Consider the following 26,567-nt stretch of genomic DNA (forward strand, 5'->3'; position numbering starts at 1 on the left):
TATATTTTTCGTGTGCCGAGTTGATTGCTATTTTCAGGTAATTGCAAATGTTTAAGCAATATTTGAAAAAAAGTTGTGAATAAAAACCGCTTTTTTATTACGTCACTAATACGATGATATCCCAGAACTGAAAATGTTCGCTATGAGCATTATTAACTTATTAAAAAACCCAATAGTAACTTTCAAACGAGTATAATATTGTTAAAAACTGTACACTCACCTTCGAGACAACTATGCGGATAATTGAAAATTCGGCCTATCGGTTACGTCATTTATAAGATTTGTAGCCTGGGTTGGCGGTTTTATGTAGGCGCTGGTCTTACAAACCAGTTTATCGTATGTTCAAGCCCTGATCTGGAAGGATTCTTTGTGGCAGTAGGGTCGTATGCATTTATCCTGTACGCTCAAAATCGGCTGTCAATTCTTTTGAAACAGAAAGGACTATGCTAACATATAAGATTATATCTCCGGTACCAAAAGTGTTTGCAGTAGTTATCAAACAACCATTTACTCTGAGCGAAATACGCTAGACCTCTGTCCAAAGAAATAAACATTCTATTTCATTTTGGACCCAACAAAATCAGTTTCGTATTCATAAATTTCCAAAAAGGTGCGAAACAATAGTAATTGACTATTTACTTTTCGATCCAATGTACAATCTGTGCTGGTTGAATACAAAATATACTGTTATATAAAATATAAACTGCTGGTGATGCATGATCTCATCAGATTTCATAAAACATAATACGATGAGTGTGTAATCTTGCTCACGTGGAATAACGAGGAAACTTTCAACGGCACATGTCCCTTGCTTTAAATGGGAAAGCTAGATGCCAGAAAACGTTATTTGTACTTGCTCTGGAACGAAGTGGCTTGCTGTTTTTTTGCACCATTTTCCGCATCACTGAATTTTCATTGTGCTAATGATATTTTTTGGCAGCTACATGCTATCGCATCTGCTTCTACGACATACTCTATAGGAAAATAACAACCTGAATCTGATGATGTCTTTGAAATTTAGTTGAGAATATTCTGACTGGCATACCCCTACTTGTTCATCAAATATCTCGACTTTTAAGATTTTAGTTGATTTTTTTTAATTCGCCTAAATGAAATAAACAAAAAGTTATAATTCATCAATAATCTTAGTTCTCTCAATTTCACGTCTAAATATCTTAAAACGTTACTAGAAACAAATGTGTTACTCTTGATCTGTAAAATCATGTTCTAGCGTAAGAAAAACCTAGTGTTAGAAAAACCATTATCATTGTTTTACGAATTCTTGTAATTTGTTTTAACTGTAACTTCATTGTTGAAGAAGAACTCATCGAATAATCGAAAATGTTGATGCTCAACACTAATTAAAAATAAAAGGCTGCCTCATTATGCCTTAACAAAAATATTGTTAAACAACGAAAAATACTCTACTCGGTCGAAAAAAAAGTAGTAGAGTAGTTGTAACACATCAAACGGACACTCTGAGAATATATGTTGAAAAAAAAGTTGACTGTTTTCTCATTAATCAAAAAATTAACCAAACAAATAAAACTTAAAAGAACGCGTCTTGAACTTATTTTGTGATATTTTATTTTAAACTGTCTGTGGAAAACAGTATTGGATGCATATTTAATGAGTGTCTTTTCGAAAATGAGAAAGTTATAGCCAAATCAATCTGAAGGGGTTTGCTAGGCATCAGATTTTTAATAGAAAAAAGGTCTGGTAAACATCAGAATAAAATGTTTTCCTTCACGTTTCGCCATCGGCTCATTAGAGCGAAACGAGAAGAAAACATGAAACAAAATATGCGCTTTTTTGTACAAACCAAAAACCCCTAAATGTTCACCATTATTATGTGATTCAAAAATTCCACGACATAAAATTCATAAAAAAAACAATGACTAATAACGACCGCCTCGACTTGAACCGACAATCATTAAATCACAAAGAACGACCGTTAATCGATTGAGCCCCAGAAGCACATATCTGCTTGTTGGGTAAATGGTGCATATAAAGTCACTTCTGGTTCCGGAAATATTATGGTATAAGTGACGTAACCGACAAAACACGTTGTTGTTTTAACACCTAATTTTCTCAGAGATGGCTGAACCAATACCAACAAGCTTAGTCTCATTTGAAAGCTACTATTGCATTGTGGATCGAGTTTGATGATCAAATGGCAGTCACTTCTAGTTCCGGATATATGATGGTATAAGTGATGTAACCGACAAAAAGTCTTTTTTATCGCTGAATATTCAGAGATCCGATTTTAACAATATTAGGTTTGTTTGAAAGCTACTATCGAATCATTACCCAAATTCGAAGATCAAATGGCTGTCACTTCCTGTTCCTGAGATATAACAGTTCGGCTGAAAAGTTTGTATCGTTTAATAGAAACACCCATTTTTTGCCACAATTCGTTTTTATTATTCAACATAATTGCAATCAGAGGCGATACAGTGATTATAGCGATCTTCCAACTTTTCGATACCATTTTTGTAGTACGATTTGTCCTTTGCCTCAAAATAGGCCTCAGTTTCAGCGATTACTTCTTCATTGCTTCTGAATTTTTTACCAGCGAGCATTCTCTTGAGGTCTGAGAACAGGAAAAAGTCACTGGGGGCCAAATCTGGAGAATACGGTGGATGAGGGAGCAATTCGATGCCCAATTCGTTCAATTTCAGCATGGTTTTTCGTTGTTGTTTTTGATCGATTGTGAGCTCACGCGGCACCAATTTTGCACAAAGCTTTCTCATATCCAAATATTCGTGAATAATATGTCCATCACGTTCCTTTGATATCTTTAGGGTCATTGAAAATCATTTTGTGGATTTTTTTCACGTTTTCATCGGTAACAGCCTCTTTTGGACGTCCACTGCGTTCATCGTCTTCGGTGCTCATATGACCAGTACGAAATTTTGCAAACCACTTACGAATTGTTGCTTCGCCCGTTGCAGAGTCTGGATAACACTCATCAAGCTATTTTTTGGTATCGGCGGCACTTTTTTTCATCAAAAAATAGTGTTTCATCAACACACGAAATTCCTTTTTTCCCATTTTTTTCACAATAACAAAAGTAGCTTCACTCGAAATGCAATATCTCACAAACTACTAATCAGACAGCTGTCAAATTATACACGTATCTTTTGAAGGTTGGTACTAACTGAAAATGGTATGGATTTAATTCTAGTGGTGCCCTCTCATAGAAACGACACGAACTTTTCAGCCGATCTGTTAAGTAATCAAGTGCATTAGCAGATTATGTTGAACTACTAATGTCACCTCGTGATGTGGTCCGAAACGGGAAATTAGCGTGATAAAAATATTTTCACTATTGAATATTAGTTTTTGTAGTTGGTGTCTTCACAAAAGTTGTTTGTAACCTAATGGCGCTCCTTTTGATGAAAAATGTTACTAGGGTCCTCATTTAGATTGAAAATCATGAAAATTTCTGTTCATAGATTTACCATGGCCAACTAGTTCGAAATAATCATATTACACAGTATCTCTGATCCTCAGTTGCTCAAACTCAATTGAAGTAGTTATTTTGGTAATAAATTAATAAAAATAGTTCTGCAATCTATTTTCGGCTGTAGTTTTTGTGTGTCTTATTTCTGGGAAGGACAATGTATAGAACACTTGTAGAACTAATGTGATACTATTATTCTGCTGAAGGAAGTATGTTGATACGTTAAGGCGTTTAAGAGTTATGCAATGGTTTTGAGTTTTTTGAAGGTATTTTTAAAACTAATTTAAATAAGTTTAAAAAATAACAACCTCCCAATTTTCTCTTAAATTTTTACTTATATTATGACCTTTCAGTAACAGCATAGGATACATTTTTATCGATCTGGCATCTAATGAATATTGATATTTGAAGCTTGACTAGTTTTTGATGAAAAAATAATCATAACTTTTTACTTGTAACTCATATGAAAAAGCTTGGTTGAACAAAATTATGCACAATGATTAGTACAACAACTCTTCTGAAGACAACTTTTCCGTAGAACGTTCCAAAAAAAGGTTAGAACAAAAAAAGTGAATTTTCAAGAGCCACCCTACATTTATTCGGGAAATTTGATGTAACTCGATCAAATGAAAAGCTAGAGAGGTGCTTTTTTCAGCAAAGTTGTTCAAAATCAAATTTTCTACAACTTTATTGTACAACAAAGTCATTTTTGAGTTCAATTAAGAAAGTTAGATTTCAGATTTCAATCTAAATGAGGACCACCCTAGTAACATTTTTCATCAAAAGGAGCGCCATTTGGTTACAAACAACTTTTGTGAAGACACCAACTACAAAAACTAATATTTAATAGTGAAAATATTTTTGTCACGCTAATTTCCCGTTTCGGACCACATCACGAGGTGGCATTAGCACATAATCCGCTAATGCACTGATGACCTGACTGCGAATCGTAAATAATTCACGATTCAATAGTTTCATTAAAACATTTATAAGATTCTATCCTTAATCATAAGTGCTGTGAGCTTATCTTAATAGCAACTTTCAAACGACTCTAAGTCTTTTGGAATCGATTCTTTCATTTAATAACAGTGGGATTTGATGATTACGTGACATATATTATCACATCTCTCGAACCGGTAATGTTTGATCTAACTCTTCCAAATTTGATCAACATTGTTAGCTTTCAAATAAGCATAAATTTATCGAGATTCATTGAGTCATCTTCGAAAAAATTCAGCTGATGAAATGTGGTTAGTCGGTTAAGTCACTTATACCATTACATCTCCCGAATCAGAAGTGATAGCCATTTGAAAATTTTTTCATGAAAAGTGTTTTGCAGGCAATTCTATTAAGGAAAAGCAAGACCCAAATCCGAGATCCTATGGAACTTAAGTTATCGTAAAACGTATAGGGTATTAGTATGTGGAGTGTGTGATGATATGTTCAACACCGAACTTTTAAACTCAGTTTAAGTGTCAGTTTCGGGACCTGCAGCAAGCTGTCCTTGCATAATCATCTTTTTTTAATACACCTATTGACACCTTGAATCAAAGTGCAATCTTACCAATTATTACAGATTTGTGTGCGAAATTGAGTAGGATTTGCACATTAATTCATACACAACTTCTGATCGATAATGATGCCTAAATGATGTGTGGCTTAGATGACAAACGAATTCGATTTCGATGCACTATCAATGCGATTAACGCCAGTAATTGGATTATAAAATAAATGTTCCTTTAATTCAAAGATATATTTTCCACTATTGAGTGCAAATAAGAGCTATGATATTGCGTTCTAATGAAACAAACGACAACATAATTCAGCTTGATTGACTCGGCGTGACACAAATTGAATTATTAATTCTAGTTCAATCCAAGCGTTAATATGGTTTAAATTGGTTTTCATTGTTGAGCCTGCTGATTATCCTAATAGTAGGGCCTCCAAGATTTGCCAAGATAATAACATCCTGTTTATCACTAGCCTCGTTGTACTTAATGAAGAAACAATCGATCCGTAGTATGGTCAAATCTCCGGCCAGTACATGTCAACCGAATTATTACGTAACATACCCAAATGAATCCAACCGACAAGTATTATCTGCTGTTGATGGCTTATAGTTAGTCGATAATACAATGCAATTATTTCCATTTCCTCTCCGCAGGTTGAACGTAATAAAGTCCTTTTGCGCGAGATTGGGAAGCGAAGTCACCGCGAGTTTCCCCCGAACGTGGAGGAGAGCGCACTGGTTTCCAGCCGGACTCATTCCAACTCGTTTCCCTATCCGCATCGTTACGAACTATCACCAGAACGACGGCTTGACAGCGAGGACTACGATTTGGAATCGTCGGCGGAACGGAAGGCTACCGTAAGCAGAGCAAACAATCACAGCCGCAGTCGTGGTAGCGGAGACGACTTTGACGAACACAAATCAATTAGCAGTACCAGTCTCAGCAATAATGATGGCAGCGGGGTGCTCACATTGATGCAGGAACAACGCCAATTAGAGCAGCAGCAAGAGCTACAAGGTGCGGAAAATGCTTTGAATAAGGATGGTTTCCATTCACAAGAACTAAAATTCTCTCCGGATAACCGACTGTTACAACCGATTAGGATTCTGAATGAACAACGTGATGAAGACGAGTATTACGACAGCAACAATCTGCTTAAGGACACGGAGAAATCACATCGACGGCAGCTGCAAGGGCATCAGCCAAATGATAAGCTGAAAAGTGGGGATTATCGGCTAAGCTACTTATTCAACATCCAGGATAAGCTATTTGGTTAAAGATCAACCCCGAATAGAATACAAGGAAACCGCAAGATCCGTACAGTGTAATCACAATGGAGCAATCATACTAATTTTAACGCCTCTTCCTCGTCAGTTTCTGTAGAAGGTGGAGGTGAGTAGAAAAACTGCTTTAGCATTTACTTTGCGGTAGGTATGCGTACAAAGCAATAGCAATCCCAATCGCCAAAGAATTTATTTTTGTTCCCATCACGGTAAACATATTAATTTTACCGGAATTTGAATACTGACTTGAATTTTAAAGACGGAATTCTATGATACACAACGTTCCATTCATCGTAATGTTACATTCAATCTGATATAAATTTCTTAATATTTTTTTTCATATCAATATTGTGTTTGTTTTTCAATTAATTGTCCGTGCAGCGTTATCTTCAAAATGAAATACAGTATGTGTCAGAAAACAATGAGACTCATACATCTTTATCATCAACTTTATAAATAACCTGTATTAATTTGAAATGTTTTTAGAAGATTAAGTTTCCTCTTCACTCAATACGTCCTCAATTTGCACCTATGACCGCTACTAGACGACGCCTGAAGCTTTTCTTTTAATTTGATGATATTTCTCTCCAATTCTTTGTTTTAGAGGAGTTAGCATGCTTTGTCATCTTTCTCATGCTCCGAACGGGATTACGAGTTACTTTTATCTTAATGGATTGTATCAACTCTGGCGTTCTTACAGATCGTCTCCGACCACTTCCAAGTTTTCTTGGTACTATTGGGAGTCCAACTAACGCCTTGACATGAAATACAGTAGCCCTGGAACATTTTACAAGAGCCATGATATCTGAAACTGACTTCTGAGCGTGAAGTAATCTAAAGATGTCATCTTTGTCGTACATTTTCAAAGAATCTTCCTTAATAAAAACGTGCTTAATCAACCTAACAGTGAGATGATACCTTTTTTATCAATCCGCATGTGTTTTTTGCATGAATATTCTTCGGTGCTTTAGTTCTCATGACATTATTTCAATAACCGTAGTTTCAAGCGGCAATTTAAAGTTTTATTCACTTATTACTCTGCAATGTCGAAACTGCAAATCGAATCGAATTTAAAATCTAAACGTGTAACAATCGATTGAATATTCCATTAGATGTCGAAATAAGTTCCACTTTAGAGTTTACGGTTATTTACGGTACTACCAGAACCGGTATTCAGGAACCAGCATAACCGAAAACGATTCGTATGGCCATAAATTAATTACCCCTATTCTGAATAACGACGTATTGATTTTTCGATCGAATGTTGTTCGGTCGAATCTTAGCTACTTTTGATTTTGGTAGCGTTATTCGGAATACAAATGTAATACGATAGAAATATCAATACGTCGTTATTCAGAATGAGGGTGAATATGACGAATAAATTGCTGTAGTTTTGAGTCCAACTTTGAAGCTTTTTTGGATTGTCAACTTCTATATCGGTATGAATATCACCATGTAATTCCAGAATCAGATAAAATTCATTAATTTTGTATGGGTCATTTGAATTTTTGTTTTTGAAAAAATTCGATTTGGCCTTTTTTGAGAAATCGATTGAGCTTTGAGAAACGATTCGATACTGGAACCGGAATTCGAAAGTCGGTGTAGCCGAAGTCAGTTAAATTCACCTAAAAGCTGTATGGTTTACATTTGATTCAAAATGTTTAAAAATCAGTGTAGACATCTTTGAAAAATCGTAGCGCGAATTAAATTTTTAAATACCTTTCGAATCGAAAACTGAATACCACTAAAACTGAATTAAGTTTATTTGGTTATCGACTATCCAAATCTACAAACCCGATAAACCTGTGAAATGGACATTTTCATACTAATCATCCTGAAGTTGGATATGACTAAGAAGCAAGATGTTTAATAGGATCTTAAGACCTTCCATTTGAATCTTAGATAGTTCTTAGATTTCATTTGAATCTTAGATTCGGATCAATATAATTATGGAATTGCTTTCAACTCGAAAATGTTGCCATCATCTGGTTGACATGTTTCATATTCGAACAATTATGTTGCCAAAAACGAACCGTGCTAAAATCGGTCCGAAGCAAAATTTCACGAAAAAGTATGCTGTACACAGTCTTTTTGGTACTTCGAAACTATTGTATAAAAAGTCGTGTTCCACGTTGCTCCCAAATATTACTTTGTCATTTAGCGCTCAAAACTCTTACAACTTTAATTAGGCAAAAGTCACTTACACAAAAATATCGATATCTCCGCAAAAAATGGATGGATTCTTACAATCTATGGCTTGTTGGATAGCTATTACCTTGCGAAATCTACGTCTAAAAACATATTCCGTTTTCAAGGTCAATTGTGACAGATATTGGCAAAAAAATTTTGACATAAAATTTTGAATAACTCAAAAAGTAAAAAGTCCTATCTCAAAACCATTCAATGGCGTTCAGGGTGACGGGTAGACCTTTCATTTGAGACTAGTTTGATCAAAACTGGTCCAGCCATCTCTGAGATCTCGACCTCTTTGTTGACAACACACATACAGACACACACACACACGGACATTTGCTCAGTTCGTCGAGCTGAATCGAATGGTATATAACATTCGGCCCTCCGGGCCTCGGAAATTTTTTCTGAAGTTTGAGCGAATTCTACCTTATGATAAAAATAACCGGAATTTTCATTTTTAAATTTCCGCGCTTGTCCCATCGGTAAGCTTTTATTCTCTCAACGTTGGCAACACTTTTATACACATTCTGTCAAATTTTGACGCATATCGTAGAATTAGTTTTTGTTTCTATACAAAGAAGTAGAAACGGCTCGCCTTCGAAGCGCCATTCGGTCGATTGTTGTGCGGTTTCGACGTCATATTCATAGATCCACACCTCATCACCAGTTATGATGCATTCGATGAATGTGGGGGCACTATCTGCGTTGGAAATCATCTCTTTGGCCACATCAACACAACGCTGTTTTTGAATGAAATTCAGCTTTTTTGCCGAGAAGCGACGCGTTTCAAACCCAAAATATCAGTTAAAATGTGTTAGGCTGATCCATAAGAGATGCCCAACAACACAGCTATCTCTCTAATCGGTACAATGTTTTCTTCAGTAACAGATGTTGTTGGGCGGCCAGGGATCTCATCATCATTCAAGCTTGTACGACCACCTTTGAAGCGTTTATACCACTCGTATGCCTGTGTTTTTCCTAGACACGATTCACCAAAGGCCTTTTCTAACATTTTCAACGTTTCGGAACACTTAAATCCATTTGCAACACAAAATTTGATGCACGCACGTTGTTCTAAATTTTCATCCATTATAAAAATCGCCACACGAAAATTCTTCTTTGTATAGACGCCAAACAAAAACTAATCGTACGATACGCGTCAAAATTTGACAGAATGTGTATAAAAGTGTTGCCAACGTTGAGAGAATAAAACTTTACCGATTGGACAAGCGCGGGAATTTTAAAATGAAAATTCCGGTTCTTTTGTGATCATAAGGTATACCTATTTTTTATATTTATAAAAAAATGTAAAACAAATTCAAATGTACCAATCTGTTTGTAAACAATAACTGTCACCTGGAGCAATAATTGGTAAAACTAGGTTGAGAGACTTCATTTTTCTAAAATAGCTACAAATTCAATACAAGTATTATCCATCGCTAGCCATCACCATTTTTCTTGCAATGCTTGACTCAAACGTATGAATTGTTGTTGGTAGACCTCCCTCGTTATTCTTTCATTGGGTTGCAGTAGCTCATACTACACCTCACCCAACTGGTCCCATCATATACAGAGCAACACCTTCAAGCCATGAATATTCTGAACGGCCGTCGATGATTATGCATAGACGGGGTATCGATACGTTTTGGATCATCGTAATGGACTTACTTTTCATTGCCAGTATCGATTCGATGCAAAAAACCTTTTCTTTTGTACCGTTGAAACAGTTGTTCTTCCATGAAGAAACGACGTTCAAAATCCCTTGGTTTCAATTCATTCAGCACCCGATTGTCTACCTTTCGGATCGAAATTTTGCAAGATCGTTTGCAATTCCTCCAATTCTTCATCTTTGAACATTGATGGGACTTTGATTCGTTCTTCGTCTTCCAAATCAAAATTGCACTTTTAAGAACTGTCGTGTATATATTTTGAATCGATCACGTTGCTCCATCAATTCCCTTTGCATTTGTGTGTTCGGCAACCTTGTTGAGTCGATTTTATTTCATTCTGAACGCCACAAGGGAAATCAAGAGGATAAAATGGCGGAAGCGTTGAAACTGATTGTGTTTCACAGAAAAATATGACTTTATTTTTATAGTGACAACATATACTACCGTGATCAATAGTTTCCGGAATCACCACCGTGTGGCGCTCTCAGTCACCCGATTAGATTTTTGTCTAGGTTGCCACATCTGTCATTGATATTTTATTAAATTTTCAGCTTGATACCTGGACATTTGACAAATTTACGCTGTATTGAGTACATCTGCGATGCGTATACAAGGTGGGATTTTAGGGGCTCAAACCCCTCCCGAAACTGGAAAAAAATATTTTTTTTTTGTGAAAACTTTTCTCTACAAATATGACGAATTTCGCGCCAACTAGAACAAATGTTGTCAGTACCCTCTCTGATTTGAATGAAACTTCCCGGACATGTATTAAAAAGTCAGCTTTTGTTGAAAATGAAAAATCCTACAAAAATGTGTTATACTAGTGATTTTCACAAAATCAGTTAAATTTTTCAATAAGAATACTGAATACTGAAGATCCTTATCTAATCCTACACTGCAAAAAGTTAATTTCAAAAATTTATAATCGATTTACAAAACAAAACCATTATTGATTTTGATAAAATTTTGTCCCAAGATAGGTGATTAAGATTCCTACCAACTGATCGTACATTGAAAGATGGGCACATTCAAGGGATAACAGTTTTTCAAACAAAAAAAAATTTCTCGTCCAAACTGAATTTTTTCAACCAGTGCCTTTTTATTAAAAACGAAACTAAACTGAAAGTCATAATCATCCAAGTTTGCAATGAATCTCAGTTTGTGATAAAATGTCACCGAATAACCTGTTCCTAGTTACCCGATATATCAGCCCTGGATAAGAGCAAAGTTTTCGTTAGAAAAATTGTTTTCCCATCCAAACACCCATCTTACAATGTATGGAAGGTTGGCAGAGAACATTATTATCTATGTTGGAACAAAATTTCATTCAAATAAAAAATTGTTTGCAATTTGACTTCAAATTTTTAAGATCGATTTTTTTCAGTGTAAAATCCAACTAGGAACTTTTTCAGTATTTTCATTCGAAAATTTGACTTATTTTGTGAACATCACCAGCATAACAATGTTTTGTAGGATTTGTCATTTTTCGTCAACTATTTGAATAAAAATGGTTAAAAAGTTTTAAAAGACAGTCTAGATTAATTTTTGAAAAACAAAGCCTGCAATGTGACATTTTAAAACAAAATCTACATGTCCACAAAGTTTCGTTTAAATCTGAGAAAATTTTGCCAATTGCGAATATGATTTAGCATGAAGTTCGTCTTATTTAAGTCAATTACAAAATGAATTACAAATTTTTAACAATCGACTTTATCCAAAAATTCTAATTATATACATATTTTCATGCGTATCATCGTGTTCTGAAACTCCCTTCGAAAAAAATTTCTGGGTGCGCGCCTGGTGCTGTGTATCATAAATTCCTTCCACAAGGCCAGACCGTAAACAAGAAGTGCTATTTAGGCGTTATGAGATGTTTACTTGAAAGCAATTCAAGGAAAAAGACCGGATTTGTGAGCAATCAACTCGATGACGCTCCACCACCTATACCCGTGAACATTTGGCTGAAAACGAAACGAATACCATTCAGCAATCGTCGAATTCTCTTGATTTGGCTCCCTGCGACTTTTTTCTATTCGGTCGACTCAAGAAACCGCTCCGTGAAATGCATTTCTGCACCCGAGAGTCAAGATATTCGATGAACCAGTAGAGGTATGCCATTCCAAGTGTTTTCAAACACAGCATCAGGCAGATTTTTCGATACCACTGATCATTTCAAAGAAAATTTGATTTGAAACGAGAAAATATCAAAAACTTACGCCTTAAACGTACTGTCTTCAACCCTTGAACCGTGCAAACCATTTCCAACACGTTCGCTAAGTTAGAGCCTAGGGTGGTACAAAGTTTTTGATTTCAGCTCCACCAAGCTTGTCGTGTTCCTTTTGGGTCCCACAAGAATTATGAAAAATTTTTGCTCGATCGGTGAATCGATATTTTTGCGCCCGATGTTTAATGTTTGAATGGGATTTAATATAAGGAAACTGATTTTTACAAAAAAAAATCGACTAAAGATCAGTGCAGCTAAAATTTTACATAGTTCTTATGGGACCCAGGAGCAATACGAAAAGTTCGGTGGCGCTGAAATCAAAAATTTTTCCCACCCTAATGAACACTCTAGATGCAAATAGAAGAAAAAATAAAACCGATTGATTTATTAGTAATTGGAGTTTGGTAGGCTAGGAGCTGCTTTTTAATAGATAATGGCTTTTAGAAGGTTCAAAAGCAAGAAACGGTTTGCAATCGTAATTTCTATCGAATCTGTTCATGTTTCCAGCTTATTCCCATCGCGTTGTGTTTTTCATCACCTAATGAACATTTAGCATTTTAGTTTTTTTGTGCGATATGATAGAAAATTATAATTTATTGCGATGATTTGAAACCTTCAGGTCTCATGAATCGCAAAGAATCGAAACGCCCACTATGTCAAAACTCTTTACTTAACATAGGCAAAAGCAAAGATTTTCCGTTTTACCGCCTACTTTTCCTGGCTCCGGCAGCCATTTAGTCAAGTGTTTATACGTTTACTCAAGGATTTCTGTTTAAGTCGCTTTTCACGGCATGGTATAGGAAATCAGTAAATCCATTCATGGCTGAAATAATTCCGCCGCATGTCACACGGCTTACCTGTTTGACAGGCTTATACCTCTGGGACAGCTGGAGTGTTATTCTGATTCAGCTGAGAAATGCCACCCACACTAAACGGGTGCCATAGGAACTCGGAAAACGAAATTGACTTTGAATTGACATCGATTGCCGAGCAACCGAATAATACATTTATTTTCATAAGCATAGCTGAAGTCGGTTTGTTTGTCCAGTTTTTTGACTGTATTTGTATCGTCACTTTAGACAGTATGCGTTGCTTTTCCACAAAGCTTTTGTCGGTTTGCATGCTAATATCTTTAAGTTTTCAGACTAACAAGATTTTCTTAAAAACATTATTGTAAATTTATACCATTCCCATTCAGATTAAACTTCTCAACAGCCTGTTAGCCATCATTGCCGGATGCCCTCAGGTCCATAGTTCAAAGGGAATCATAACGGATATAGAAAAGGGAAAATATTAATGCTTAACCTACTTACTCATCAGACTTTCTCCAAAGTTCCTGATAATAGCCATTTGAATAAAAAAGGATGAAAATTACTAAATTAGACCGACATCTTCTCGAAAATTGAGTAGCATTGGATTTTTCGATGATTGAAGTGTCTACCGCTTAAATCCGCACACACTCAAATTGCTCTAACTTTGGTTCCACTGGGTAAAATTAATCAAAATTTTAAGTAGCCACAGCTTAATGTGCATTGTTTACATTCTGTAAGTTGATTTCATCAGGGGGAAACTTGGGTAATTCAAACGGAAACCGAACGCTTCTGTTCGAAAAGTGGCTGAAAACTTGCATGGCAGTTTTCCCAAAATATCAACAATATAACTGTCATATTGATTATAATTTTATTTGATTTTTGAAGCAGCCACTCCATCAAAAAGGTAATAAAAAATCTGTGATCTTTTAAGCTTTGTCAGGAAGGTTAACAATTTTTTTAAACTGTTTGAAGATGCAGGGCTATTGCACCCTCTCATTCAATACTGCTGTTATTGCTTTAAAATTAACAATCAATCGTGCGTCTCCATTAAAGTCTTATTAGATGGAAACGCAAGGTGCATAACTACTAGAACTAATCACCATGCGTTTCCTTCTAATAGAACTTCAATGGAAAAACATGGTTTATTGTGATTTTCTTTCTAGAAAAAAGAAAGCTGAAAAACTGAATTAAAAAATATGAAGCTGAAGTACTTAGAAGCGTTCAAAATTTATTAACTTAATACAATGTGGTGAAAACTACAAGGATCAGCCCCATGGGGTTGTTCGAGCCATTGATGTGAAACAAGGCAACCAAAATTTCAATTAGTAGTCACACTTTTGAATCCGCAAATGCACGAGAGTCTGCTTAGATTGATCTTTATTAGGAACCAACACCGAACACGCGAATGCAGACTATAGACTCTATTTGTCGTGATTTGAATTTGTTTTGTAGCCGACGAAATTACATCAATAGCCCAAATGTATGCAATTGTATATTTGTACATGCTTGCGATACAGATATCGATATTTAAGCTTCTCTTCGTCAAGCTTGTGTTCAAGTTTTGTATGCAAACAGTTATTTTTATAGCGTTTCTCTACCATGACAACCATTCTGCGATTTCGGTTGAAGCGATAAACTATTTCTCATTATCAATCGAGTTCATCTTATATAAATTAGAAATTATTCTTACGCACTCAAAATTAACCCTGGGGTAGTTGTCAATTTCTCAGGCGAAAACGACCTAACATGGAATTTCATCCGAGCTTGCATGACACAAAATCAGAGCATACCAATTAAAGCTTCAAATCGTTTTATGGCACTTTTTGTCTTGCTGTCTAGCAACAACCTACCTCTAGCATGCTACACGTAGGACTAAAACGTTAGCTATAATTTTGCTTATACTTTTAGCTTCGCGTGCTTCCAACAGCTTCGCTTTTGCATCGATTGACCAATCAGAGCGCTGCTTTCCCTTTGATATTTCGCTTACTCCTTCAAAACCGTCGACTATGGCAGGGAAATCTGGTATTCGAAGATTTTTTGCAGACAAAATAAGACACTGCTAGCTATTAATCAACATTTCAATGATATACAATTAAAAATACATGGCTAAGAACATTCAAATCAATACGTAGAAATATTTCCAATCAAATGGTGACATAATATTAATAATTGATAAAAAATAGACTGAGCTGTAATTGTTCAAATCCGGACCACATTTCTACGTGTACTTTTCTTGAGTTTTTTAATTTGCACCCCTATATAGAAAACAGAAATGTGTTCCACATTAAAAATGGGAAGTGTCAGAAAGTATGTTTTAAAAAATTTTGCATGTAGTTTTTTTTCATAAATACGTTTATTTCATAAGGCAATTACATTAGTTTTCTCTTCGCCGTAGCATCCACAATACATAGTACTTTAAACCTATTACATTTCGAATACAGTCACAACGGTTACTATTTAAAAAAACATATGACTATTAGTTTCCTTAAATATTATATTAGTATGTCGGCAATTTTTCTTTTCAAGTATTTCCAATGAGATAACATAAATACATCTCCAAACATTTAAATAAATTGAAACATTCCTATTTTTTAATTTTCGAAGAAGCGCCACCCATAAGAGAATTAAAGGGTTTAAATTAGAAGAAAACTGCCTCAAGCTTTCTTTAAATGTAGTATAACAGTATGAATTCTCTTTAGGGGCAGATTTCACATTGCTATAACCTTTACAAAGTGGTCGAAGTTTGACAGTTAATTGTCATTGATTATACATCTCATGCCGTATTTTTACCGTACTCGCTGATTATCCAGATTTACCACACAACTTGAAAATTATTTCAAAACAATCTTCAAACAACAGAAACTCGCATGGTTTCTTTGGTAAATTTTGTTTTTTTCTATTTACCGAAAATTTTCGCCAATTTGAATCAGTTGAATCAGAGTAAATTGGCTCAAAGGGCACTTTCCGCTTGTTATTTGGATAGATGTGCCAATTTAACATCTGAGAGCAGTTTCACTCAGAATCGGGATGGGTGAAGCTACAAGCGAAGCGTAATAAAACTGTGAGAACGGAAAACCCAGTCAATGTTGTGACACAAGAAATGATTTGCTTCGAAGACAAAGCGATTAATTTGATGAATTTGAATTACTTTATTTCTAAATCAATATTGCGATGAAACCAGTGCACCTATTGACAGAAATTACCTCAGTACTGTTATAGAAAAAAATGCACATGAATTTGATGACAAATTTCAGAAATTCAAAGTCAACAACTACTCACGCATTTATAGTAAATCTTAGGAATCATTTGGATTTATTCAGATAAAAAACTATTTATTCAAGAGCTATTTGTTGTTTGTTGAGAAAATGTTTTGTTGCTCTTTTAAAAGCAGTAACATTTTTGGCTCTTTCAACTCAAAAGGTTCTCGACGACTGGCGTAGACCAATCCTCCGATATATTTGTTGGAGCTGTGTTTAATGGCTGCCATATCAAGAGTTCTGGGTTTGCTCTAGCGGTGCTCAATACTATCCAATGCAGTTGACACTTGTAAGTTCTACTATCACTTTTAGTGTCCACTGTCTCCCAAGCGAAAAACCGGATGAGAAAAACAAATGCTGTAAATAGTTTGTCTCATGAGCTTACGGGGCATCGTTTTTTCAAGGGAATTGAAATAAAAAATGAAACAACTAAATTAAACAAATCCACGTGCAAATTCTGTCCAATTGTATTCGAAACAAAATACGCCAACAATCAAATCTAATTTTCGGTTGTTACTTCACGTATCAAAACATGCCTGGCATTCTGTTATCACATTAATTTCATTGTTTTGCTGAGTTTTCCCCCTCGAGTTTATTTCTGTTGCTTTCAAGGTATTTTCCCTCGTTTCTCATAACGAGCATTGTACCTGTGTCCGTGCGCCCGTGCATGGGAAAAAATTATGAAATCTCACCCGGAAAATCATCTGCCAGGAACAGCGAACGAAGAAACGAACGTATCTCATCACGGCACCTACATGAACGCAACTAAATATGGATACTCAGGTGGAAAATTATGAAAATGGGATTTCAGTTGAGGGATCAGCGGCTGCTGGGCGGCCAGAATAAATGCTCGCTAGTGATGTACCTTTTATCCGTTATGATGATCAGGACAAGATCGTTGACTAGCTGATTGAAGTATTTATCGCACGGATAAGTACTATGTGCTGTATTTCGTGTTGTTCCATGAACAAAATTTTAATAATCATATGTTTGATGAGATCTGAAATTCATCACATGATACAACGAATATAGCAAAAATCGTACACGCGCGCGTCGAACGATGAAACCAAGTAAGCAACCGTCGGATGTAAATATGGACCGACATTTCTATCCCCTTCATAGCGGATGGAAATGGGCCCCGTGTGGCAAATGAGAAACAACATCCGCAGATTCTTAAAATATAATACTGACATGGGAACCTATGACTTGATGTGCAGAATGCGGAACTGTTAATACCTGGAGCTAGTAGACCGTTGCGAGTTTATACCTAGCCTACCATGAAATAACCACAATCGAGGATGGGTTGCGGAAAATGAAACCACTTTTTGTACAACAAAACATGTCTGAACATTTGTTTACTTAATAGCAATTCATAAGAAAAACTCTTGAGCTCAAAATCGTAGAAGAAAAACCAGCCCATATGTTACTAAACTTCATTTGGATGCCTTCTATCAGATCCTTAACGGCTAAAAACATTTGCCTTAATTATTCTAAGTAAACTTCAATTCTTGTATTTAAGTGAAAATGCAACAAACTCATTCAATTCAGCATTCCAAGAAATTACTAAAAATATTCATGTTTTATACAATTAGAAAAGTGTATAACCCTGTTCAAAGAATACAATGCATAATGAGAAATAGAACTATTCATTGAGGTGATCAAATTGCATATCCCGTGTGGTAGAAAACCATTATAAATTTAATTCCCATAGATCAAAAGTATTAAGGACTAGGCAGTATAGGAATAATTTTCTTCGGATATTTTTGATACCCTTTTGCTACGCTAGAAGGAAAACATGCATAACTTATATATATATATATATATATATATATATATATATATATATATATATATATATATATATATATATATATATATATATATATATATATATATATATCACGATATATATATATATATATATATATATATATATATATATATATATATATATATATATATATATATATATATATATATATATATATATATATATATATATATATATATATATATATATATATATATATATATATATATATATATATATATATATATATATATATATATGTAAGCAGGGTAAAAAATACGTTCAGAAGATACTTATCTGTATTGACCTGTACACCGAACCGAATCTTATATAAGACCGAATGAAGCGAGCAAACGTTAATTAATTCATTTTGAAGCAGTAAACGTCCAGCTTATATATCATAGAGTGCCTATAAGCAGAAAGTCGACAGCGGTTCGTTCGAAGGACACATGTTTGTCAGTCTTGTCCCGAACAAACAAACGACCTGCCAAATACACTGTAAAGCTTTAAAAACTTCATATATTTCTGAGTTGATGTTCTGTTAATAATTATTACATGGTGTACGTATATTGATAGTAATCTAGTAGGCCTTAGAAGTTCTTCTAATAATAAAAGATCATAACGTACACGTAGAGGGAATAAAACCCAACACACAATAGGGAAAAATGAGCCAAAAACGCGACATAATTTTAACACTCCGAATACCAAGTGGGTAAAAAAAGTGGGAACGCTAATATTGACTAACATTATCTCAGCTAGTTTTTGACCGATTTAAAAAGTTCCATTTTCCATTAGAATCTACTTAGGCTTATGAAGAATAGAGCTGTGTAACCAAAGTTATAAGAAAAACTTCAAACCAAAGTCGTTTTAAAAAAAAGTGGCAGCGCTTGCTTTGACTGATCATATCTCAGCCGTTAGTAAACCGATTTTGAAAATTTTATGATCATTAGAAAAATAATTTTTCACGAAATTTTATTTTACATTGATAATAAAAGTTCTGATCATAAACGTAATCAAAAATCCAGGCATATGTAATTGGAAACTTCGTATTTGTAACAGATCTTGAAATTCAAACCTAAGACATATGTATATTTATGTACTAATAGATTGCATTCGATACTAGACAACAAATATGAATCATTGTTTTGAATTTTATTAAATATCTCCAAAAATAGATATTTCCACCGGAACAATAGAATATTAGATATATTCGGCACGTATTTAGTAGCATTCCTAACAAACTGTTAGATACTTTTGGATTCTCATCAATTGATTTTGATACAAGCTATGATTAACAAGATTCTGAAATTTCGTTAAAACCGATTTTTTTAAATTTAATAGCAAACATAAAATATATCCTTTCACAAATTTTAGTTGGAGCAATATTAATTAGAATGCAACATTCATTAGAATGCTTAGATTGTCGATTCGATTCCTTGTACTGTGAAAAACATTCAATATTTTTGTAATTTCAGTGTAGTTATCATTTTTTGTAAAGTCTTAGTTAATTATACCTTGTATCAAAATCAATCGATAAGAATCCAAACGCCTTAGCATTTTGCTTAGCACTCTTGAAAAAGTGCTGCGTGTTTCTAATATTCTAAAATTGCTTTAAAAAAATGATTTTACCCACCATCTTTGAAAGGGACGTTAGGAAGTGCATAGTGGTAAAACAAACAGTGGTAAAACAAACAAACGTTATTAGTGCAACAAAAGTGACGAAAGAAGCTTTGTTGTTATGTAAACAACCGTTCGTGGGCATACGATTTTTAGACGAGGAACGATAAGATATTTCCCTTGAAAAAGACCATAACCAGTGGTCGAAACGTCGGGCAGTATATAACAGCCGTTCTTATTTAACAGACCGCTGAAGCCGAAACCATAATTAATGCAATTACGTTTAAATTCAAAATTGTATGAACGAGGTCAAAATCTAAATTGTAATTGAAACATATCGCAACTCATTTATTTTGTTGAATAAAAAATATCTTTCAAATGGTCATAAAACTTTCAAAATTGAACTACTGATGACTGAGATATGGTCAGTCGAAGTAAGTTTTCGCACTTTGTTTCAAAAGACTATGGTTTTTAGTTTTTCTTATAACTTTGGGTAGACAACTCTATTTTCCATGAGCCATTGCAGGTTTCATTCTCAATGAATTTCCTTTTCTTATGTTGATGAAACTTTTTTTATCGGTCAGAAACTGAAATATCAAAATTAGCTTTCCCACTTTTCACGGTACCGTTGGCGGTCCGCGTAACTTTTTACCCTCTTGGTATTCGAAGCGTTAAAGGCATGATACAGCTGTCCACAAAACATTATTTTGGTGTAAAATAGTCAGGAAAATCGATTCCACCGCATGAAACGCAATCATTTCCATTTGACCCCAAGTACTCTTTTTGTACTGGATTGTATTCAAGTTTAACTATTTAACATAAAACCGAAGTACTTGCAGAAAATTGAATATATAAAACTCTAACAAATCGATTGCATGTAGTTTCAATGATAGAACAAAACTTTTTTGTTCCGATTTTTCCATTTTTTTCCTGTAATAATATTCAGTTGAAATTTGTTCCAGAATCAATACGATCTATAAATATTGGTTCATATTACGTAGAGAACTTTAAAGATTCATGTAGACACCATGGGAATTACAGTACTAGCCCGTTTAATCAGCTTTACCATAATTTATTTCATAAGTTGTATTTTAAAAGTCGTAAAATCAGGAAGTGAGGTTGGTTGAAAGCCCGCTAAGCCTACCAAAGTAACAGAATTATGAACTGTCAAAAATCTCAGTTTATGAGTGATTCTAGGAAAAATTATGCAAATTTTCCATGTACTCAGATATTTAGTGTTGTATATTATTTTTGATTTGTTAAAGGCCACGATAAAAAGTACATGGATCGGATGTTAGTAATCCGAAACCACTAAATTTGGAGAATACCTTGTGTTAGATAAATCACAACATGTTACAATAAATATCATATACCATCTGATTCAATCCGCCGAGATCGTGAAATGTCTGTGTGTACGTGTATGTGTGACAGATACTATCAATCAATTTTCTTGGAGATGGCTTAACCGAATTCCACAAACTAAGATGGAAGGATCCTACGATCACACCCAAAGTCCTTTGATTTAATCTGAGTTCCGGAGAAAGGGAGAAAAATTACGGGATCACAGAATTACCACAAACGAGACTATAAAATCAGTATTATTACTTAATTGTCACAACTCGTATTTAGAACAGGTTCCCCTTTCAAAACTTTTAACATTTTTTAAAATAATAAAAATCACGTATAGAATAGCTTAAACTTTGTAAAAATAATCGTATGTAAAAGTTTCGTACGCCAATCGATTCAGTTCGACAAATTGAGCAAAAAGTCGGTGTGTGTACAGAATATAGATAGATCTCAGAAAAATAGTTTTATTAACCATCCGTCTGAAAGACATTTTTATACCTTCGGTCTGACTGATGGGTCTGACCAGACCTCCATACATTCACGTGTATTCCTATGCATTTTGTTGTATCTTACAAATGTGGTCAGGCTGATTTCTTGCAAACCAGGTATAAAGGAAGGCATTCGGTTGCCGGCACCCCACCGTAACTTTTGACAGAAAGCAGATATTCCGACAAATGTCATGTGTGTGTAATAGCAGCACATTCTTTTTGTGCCGAATACCGAAGCAAACAGACGCTTGTACTTTTTGTTGCGCTCAAAACAAATTTTAATTGCGTGAAAATCAACACAAAATTTTTTTCCGGCTGTTTTTACACAATAATAATTATATATATATATATATATATATATATATATATATATATATATATATATATATATATATATATATATATATATATATATATATATATATATATATATATATATATATATATATATATATATATATATATACTCCGGCAAAGAAAAAACGTGGAAGACCGCCCAAATCAACACCATAGGCGCCACCATCCAAATTATCGACCAAGAAAACCAAGGCGAAGTCAATCAGACAATGAAAACTTTTGTCCAAAACGCTTCAAAAAAAAATATGTTTTTTCTTTGAATAATTGCAGTCTTTACTTATATATTTCCATTTTTAACGAAATTTCTTGGGGTGCCGAACATCTTTTTTGAAATGGCCAATATTTATCGCATTACTAAATTGATAATAATTGTTTTTCAATCAAATGAATTGACTTAGTTTCTTAATCAGTGGTTGCATAGGGACTTTAATTTTCCATTGATGTATAGATGTCTGCATAAAGTTATGAGCTTAAAATAAAAGAATGCCGGTAACCGAACACTCTCCCCTACATTTTTTCGTATAGATCGATAGCCAAAACAGAATGCTGCAATGAACTTCAAGTCGATAGATACATTAATAATATGTCTAAATAAGGGTAAAAACGAAATAGATCTAGCTCAGTGATTCCCAAACTACAGCCCACCATTTGGCGCTAGCTCATTTTTAGTGGGCAGTAAACTTTAAATAATCAACAGGTGGGTAATTAGACGTATATAGTGAGCTTCACCAGTTGTTTGACGAAGAGTGTCCGAGGACAGAGCAGAGCAAATTAACCTTTGATAAACAAATACAGGTATGAGGGCAAATTTTCAATAAATCTTTTAGTTGAACATAACTCATGCAAATAATAATTATTGAATGGGACACAACCTTATAGAGATGAGACGGAAAACAATAGTGAGTAAATCATACGGGATTTCTATATTTACTATATTTTCTGTCGTATATTCGAGTTCTGACTTGGAAGAATTCCTAAAGTCATTAGGATCGTAGCAAATGCCATGCAACAGTCCTGTATACTTACGAGGCGGCTGCGAAGTCTATTGAAACGGAAGGTCGAGTTCCTCATCAAAACGCAGTACGTTAACTTTACTTTGTTTGTACCGGATTAAAATGATTCAATGAAATAGCAGTAATTTTTATAACTAAGTCCTGTTATAACAAGTAAAACTCCCACTACGGAACCACTGAGCAGTTGCATATCAAGTGATCTGGTCGATATGAAGCTTCGTAATCGGATTCACAAATGTTACACAAATAACATTAATTATGCTGAATAGTAACTAGGTGACAATTATGTTTACAATGTGCAGTCAGCACCAAGATTTGAGTTTGAAATGTTGTTGTTGTTGAATTCGGTGGGCAGTAGAAATAATGATATATATAAATTGGGCAACCGAAAAAAATAGTTTGGGAATCACTGGTCTAGCTTAACCCATCTGTCAGGTTAATGTAAAACTCATTCAAAAATATTGCTAAAATTTATGGACCTATATATTGTTGTTGTTCCTGACCACAATTTTTATGGGATAAAATTTTAAAATACTCAAAATGTTCCAAAAATGTGAATTTTTTTATGAATAATAATCAAATTGAATTTGTTTATAAACTACTAAAGCAATTTGAAAACTTACAACACATACGAATATTCATGTAAAAACACATGCGAATTGATAAAAAAAAATTGTATCATTTTATTTCTAGGTGGATTAAAAACGTTTTCAAGTAATTATCCATACTTGAAAGTTCAATTTACATCAATACAACTCAGACGGTTTCAAATGACATTGATTAAATAAAACTAAATCTATTTATTTAAAATTCAAAACGCTTCACCCACCTTTCTCAAAGGCGTTGACAAAAAAGCCAGCGCTTGCTTTGTTGAAGGTAGACAAATATAAAAATTAAGTTCTTTCAAATATTACTTTAAACAATTTTTGACAATTCAAAAGTTCTTCCTACCTCTCCCATGTTACGCAACCGCAAAAAAATCAATTTCCCCAGAACTGATTCCGTAACATGATGACTCCCATGAACTTAGAGAGCCCGACTAATGAACTAGTAGGCAATGCAACTGTGATATTCTCATACATGAAGTTATTGCTACTGTTCGTCCCATTCTACATTATCATTCCATACGAATACCGTTCTAATGGCTTTAACAAAAACCGCTATTGAAGGATCAATAAACCACAAATTCCAACAGAGTGCTTTCGAACCGTATGTGCCCAGAGTAAGATAAAACCAGGTCAGAAAGAATAAATAAACGCGAGTAGTTTTCATTTCGCTTGGGAATGCTATTGTGTATCTATTTACTATACATGTTGTCGATTTTGCCCTCAGCTCAACTTACCAACCAACATATTTATCATTCCATTGCAGATTCCTTTCTATAACCAATTCCGGCTATGGCTCACTTCAATGGATGATGTGCTGCTGTGCACGTTTTGTCGCTCTTCCATCGTACAAATCGCAACGCAACTGACAAGCTTCCTTGGCTGGCTTCGCAACAAAATATAAAGTGTTATGTTGCAATCGCTGCTCTCAGCATGATGAGAAACGAAATCGACCTATTAGTTCCGTGTTACAGTTAAGATTGAAGGAATGTCCATTAAACTACAATAAAAGTGAAGGAATATACCACATTGTAATCACCCATCGACCATATGAAAAATAAAGAAAAGAAACCTGTTTGATATGAGGAGCTGAATGTTTCAGAACCGAATTCAGAACTGTATATTAAATGTTGAAGAAGTTGTCTTTATGAATAAATGAGGCGCATAATGAGAATCAAATCGATATAAAAAGTTAATCTCCAAAAACCTGACTGACTAAGTTGGCTGCTATGAATTTGTTTTGCTGTGTATTTCTGATCTCAGCAGAAACCGAGAGATAATAAGATGTTGGAATTTTAACTAGAAGTTAAAGTAATTAAATCGAAACACAAATATTTTTGCATGTTTTCTCGGTAGCACAAAGATCCATGATTATCCTAACGTAGAAAGAAAACCAGCACAATTACTTAAAGAACGAAACTGGAACTTGCCGGCACTATCATAACCCCGTTCTCACTATGGCTTTTTTAAACACGTATACACATGAAATCATTATAATAATACTAGTAGTGCAGAAAATCTGAAGTACCAAAAATGGTTGGAACAAACAATGGTTCGTTTCTTCGAAGGTAAAGGTTACTAAAAGTTGCAAAATAAAAATGCAGTGAAAAAAAACAATGACGAAAATCTATCTGTATAATAAAAATGATTCCCAATGTTTGCGTGAAAACAGCTTGAGAATGACATTATTCCAAATAAATATAAATTTTACCTTATATAACCTAATTGTACTTGTTGGAAACTTGTGACAGCTGAAAATGTGCTACAATGGCAAGGTAACTGTGAAACAAAACTAGTGCAGCTGATTCTGGAATGTATATACAAGTAAACTATTGAAAAGTAATAAAGTATTTAATTTTTAAGAGCAAAATGTTATTTATTCCCCGTCTTCGAATTCCACGAGGAGAAAATGGTTGGTTCGATCCGAAAATTTGCAGCATAAATTTGGCGAATTTCAGTGCCCGTACTATGCACTTGTGGGTATACGGTTTTGAGTGAAATTTATATCATAAAATAGATGGATAAAACATAATCATAAATATTCAAGAGCACTCTTTTTGTTATAATTCTATTATTCATGAGAACCAATTAAAGACTGCTCTAAAAAAATGGAACTGTGATAAATGATAACCAAAAAAATTAATTCATGTCGGATATTTCTGAAATTCTTAGGTAATAAATAAATACATATTAGCTATGATTTTGTGAGGTTCGTAGACATAATCTGATCTCTTAGGCTGAATATCGGTACCATGGACTTAAGGGCTGAGGCCAGTGTGTTTTAGGGCTATTTTCATGCTTCAAATCTGATTTTCTCAGAAACGGTGACGAATATAAAAAAAAACCAACTGACAATCTCTTAGAAAATTAGTTTAGATTATTCTGTGAAAATTTCAGAATGATTGTTTGACTTTAGCGATCGGGAAAGTCATTTTACTGAAGGAAGAATTTCATAGCTGAAAACGTCGTCTTTCAACTTGTTCATTGAATATCTTACCTTCAGAAGCATAGATCAAAAATCTATCCTGACAATGTCTAGATAATTTAATTTAGATGCAATTAGTGCATAAAAACATATATGTTGTGTCGATGAAAATGAAGTGTAGGTTATTTTTGTGGAGGTAAGTCGATTTCTATGTCGGCGCCATTTTAGTTCCCTGGTAACGTAACGAAACATGAGAGAGAAATAAAATCAGCTCAAAAAGGCTGCCAAACAAGCGGCAGCTTTCGTTGATTTTATGTGATGTAGTCAAACTTTCTTGGCCACCCGGCCACATCGAGAGTCATTTTGCACATTTATGAGAGAGCATGGAGAGAAATGTAATACGCACACACACTTGCGCCACACTTGCGCCATCCTTCTTCCACACTGACATTATTCTCATTCTCGTCGTTTTTGATGACCTTCCTTGTT

The 26,567-nt window shown here is 34.4% G+C and overlaps 1 protein-coding gene across 2 annotated transcripts in view; it reads left to right on the top strand.

Moving 5' to 3' along the window:
• The window catches only part of LOC131427867 (uncharacterized), a 184,884-nt gene extending 159,361 nt beyond the window's left edge, over window positions 1-25,523 (top strand). For both annotated transcript variants that reach the window (XM_058591420.1, XM_058591421.1), the window contains exons 4-5: window positions 5,631-6,369; window positions 24,420-25,523. In XM_058591420.1, the coding sequence (XP_058447403.1) occupies window positions 5,631-6,254 (624 nt within the window). In that variant the 3' untranslated portion in view covers window positions 6,255-6,369; window positions 24,420-25,523. The remainder of the gene's footprint in view (window positions 1-5,630; window positions 6,370-24,419) is intronic.
• The last annotated feature ends 1,044 nt before the right edge of the window (window positions 25,524-26,567 follow it).

Source organism: Malaya genurostris, chromosome 2 (genome assembly GCF_030247185.1).
Source record: "Malaya genurostris strain Urasoe2022 chromosome 2, Malgen_1.1, whole genome shotgun sequence".
Lineage (NCBI taxonomy): Eukaryota > Metazoa > Arthropoda > Insecta > Diptera > Culicidae > Malaya > Malaya genurostris.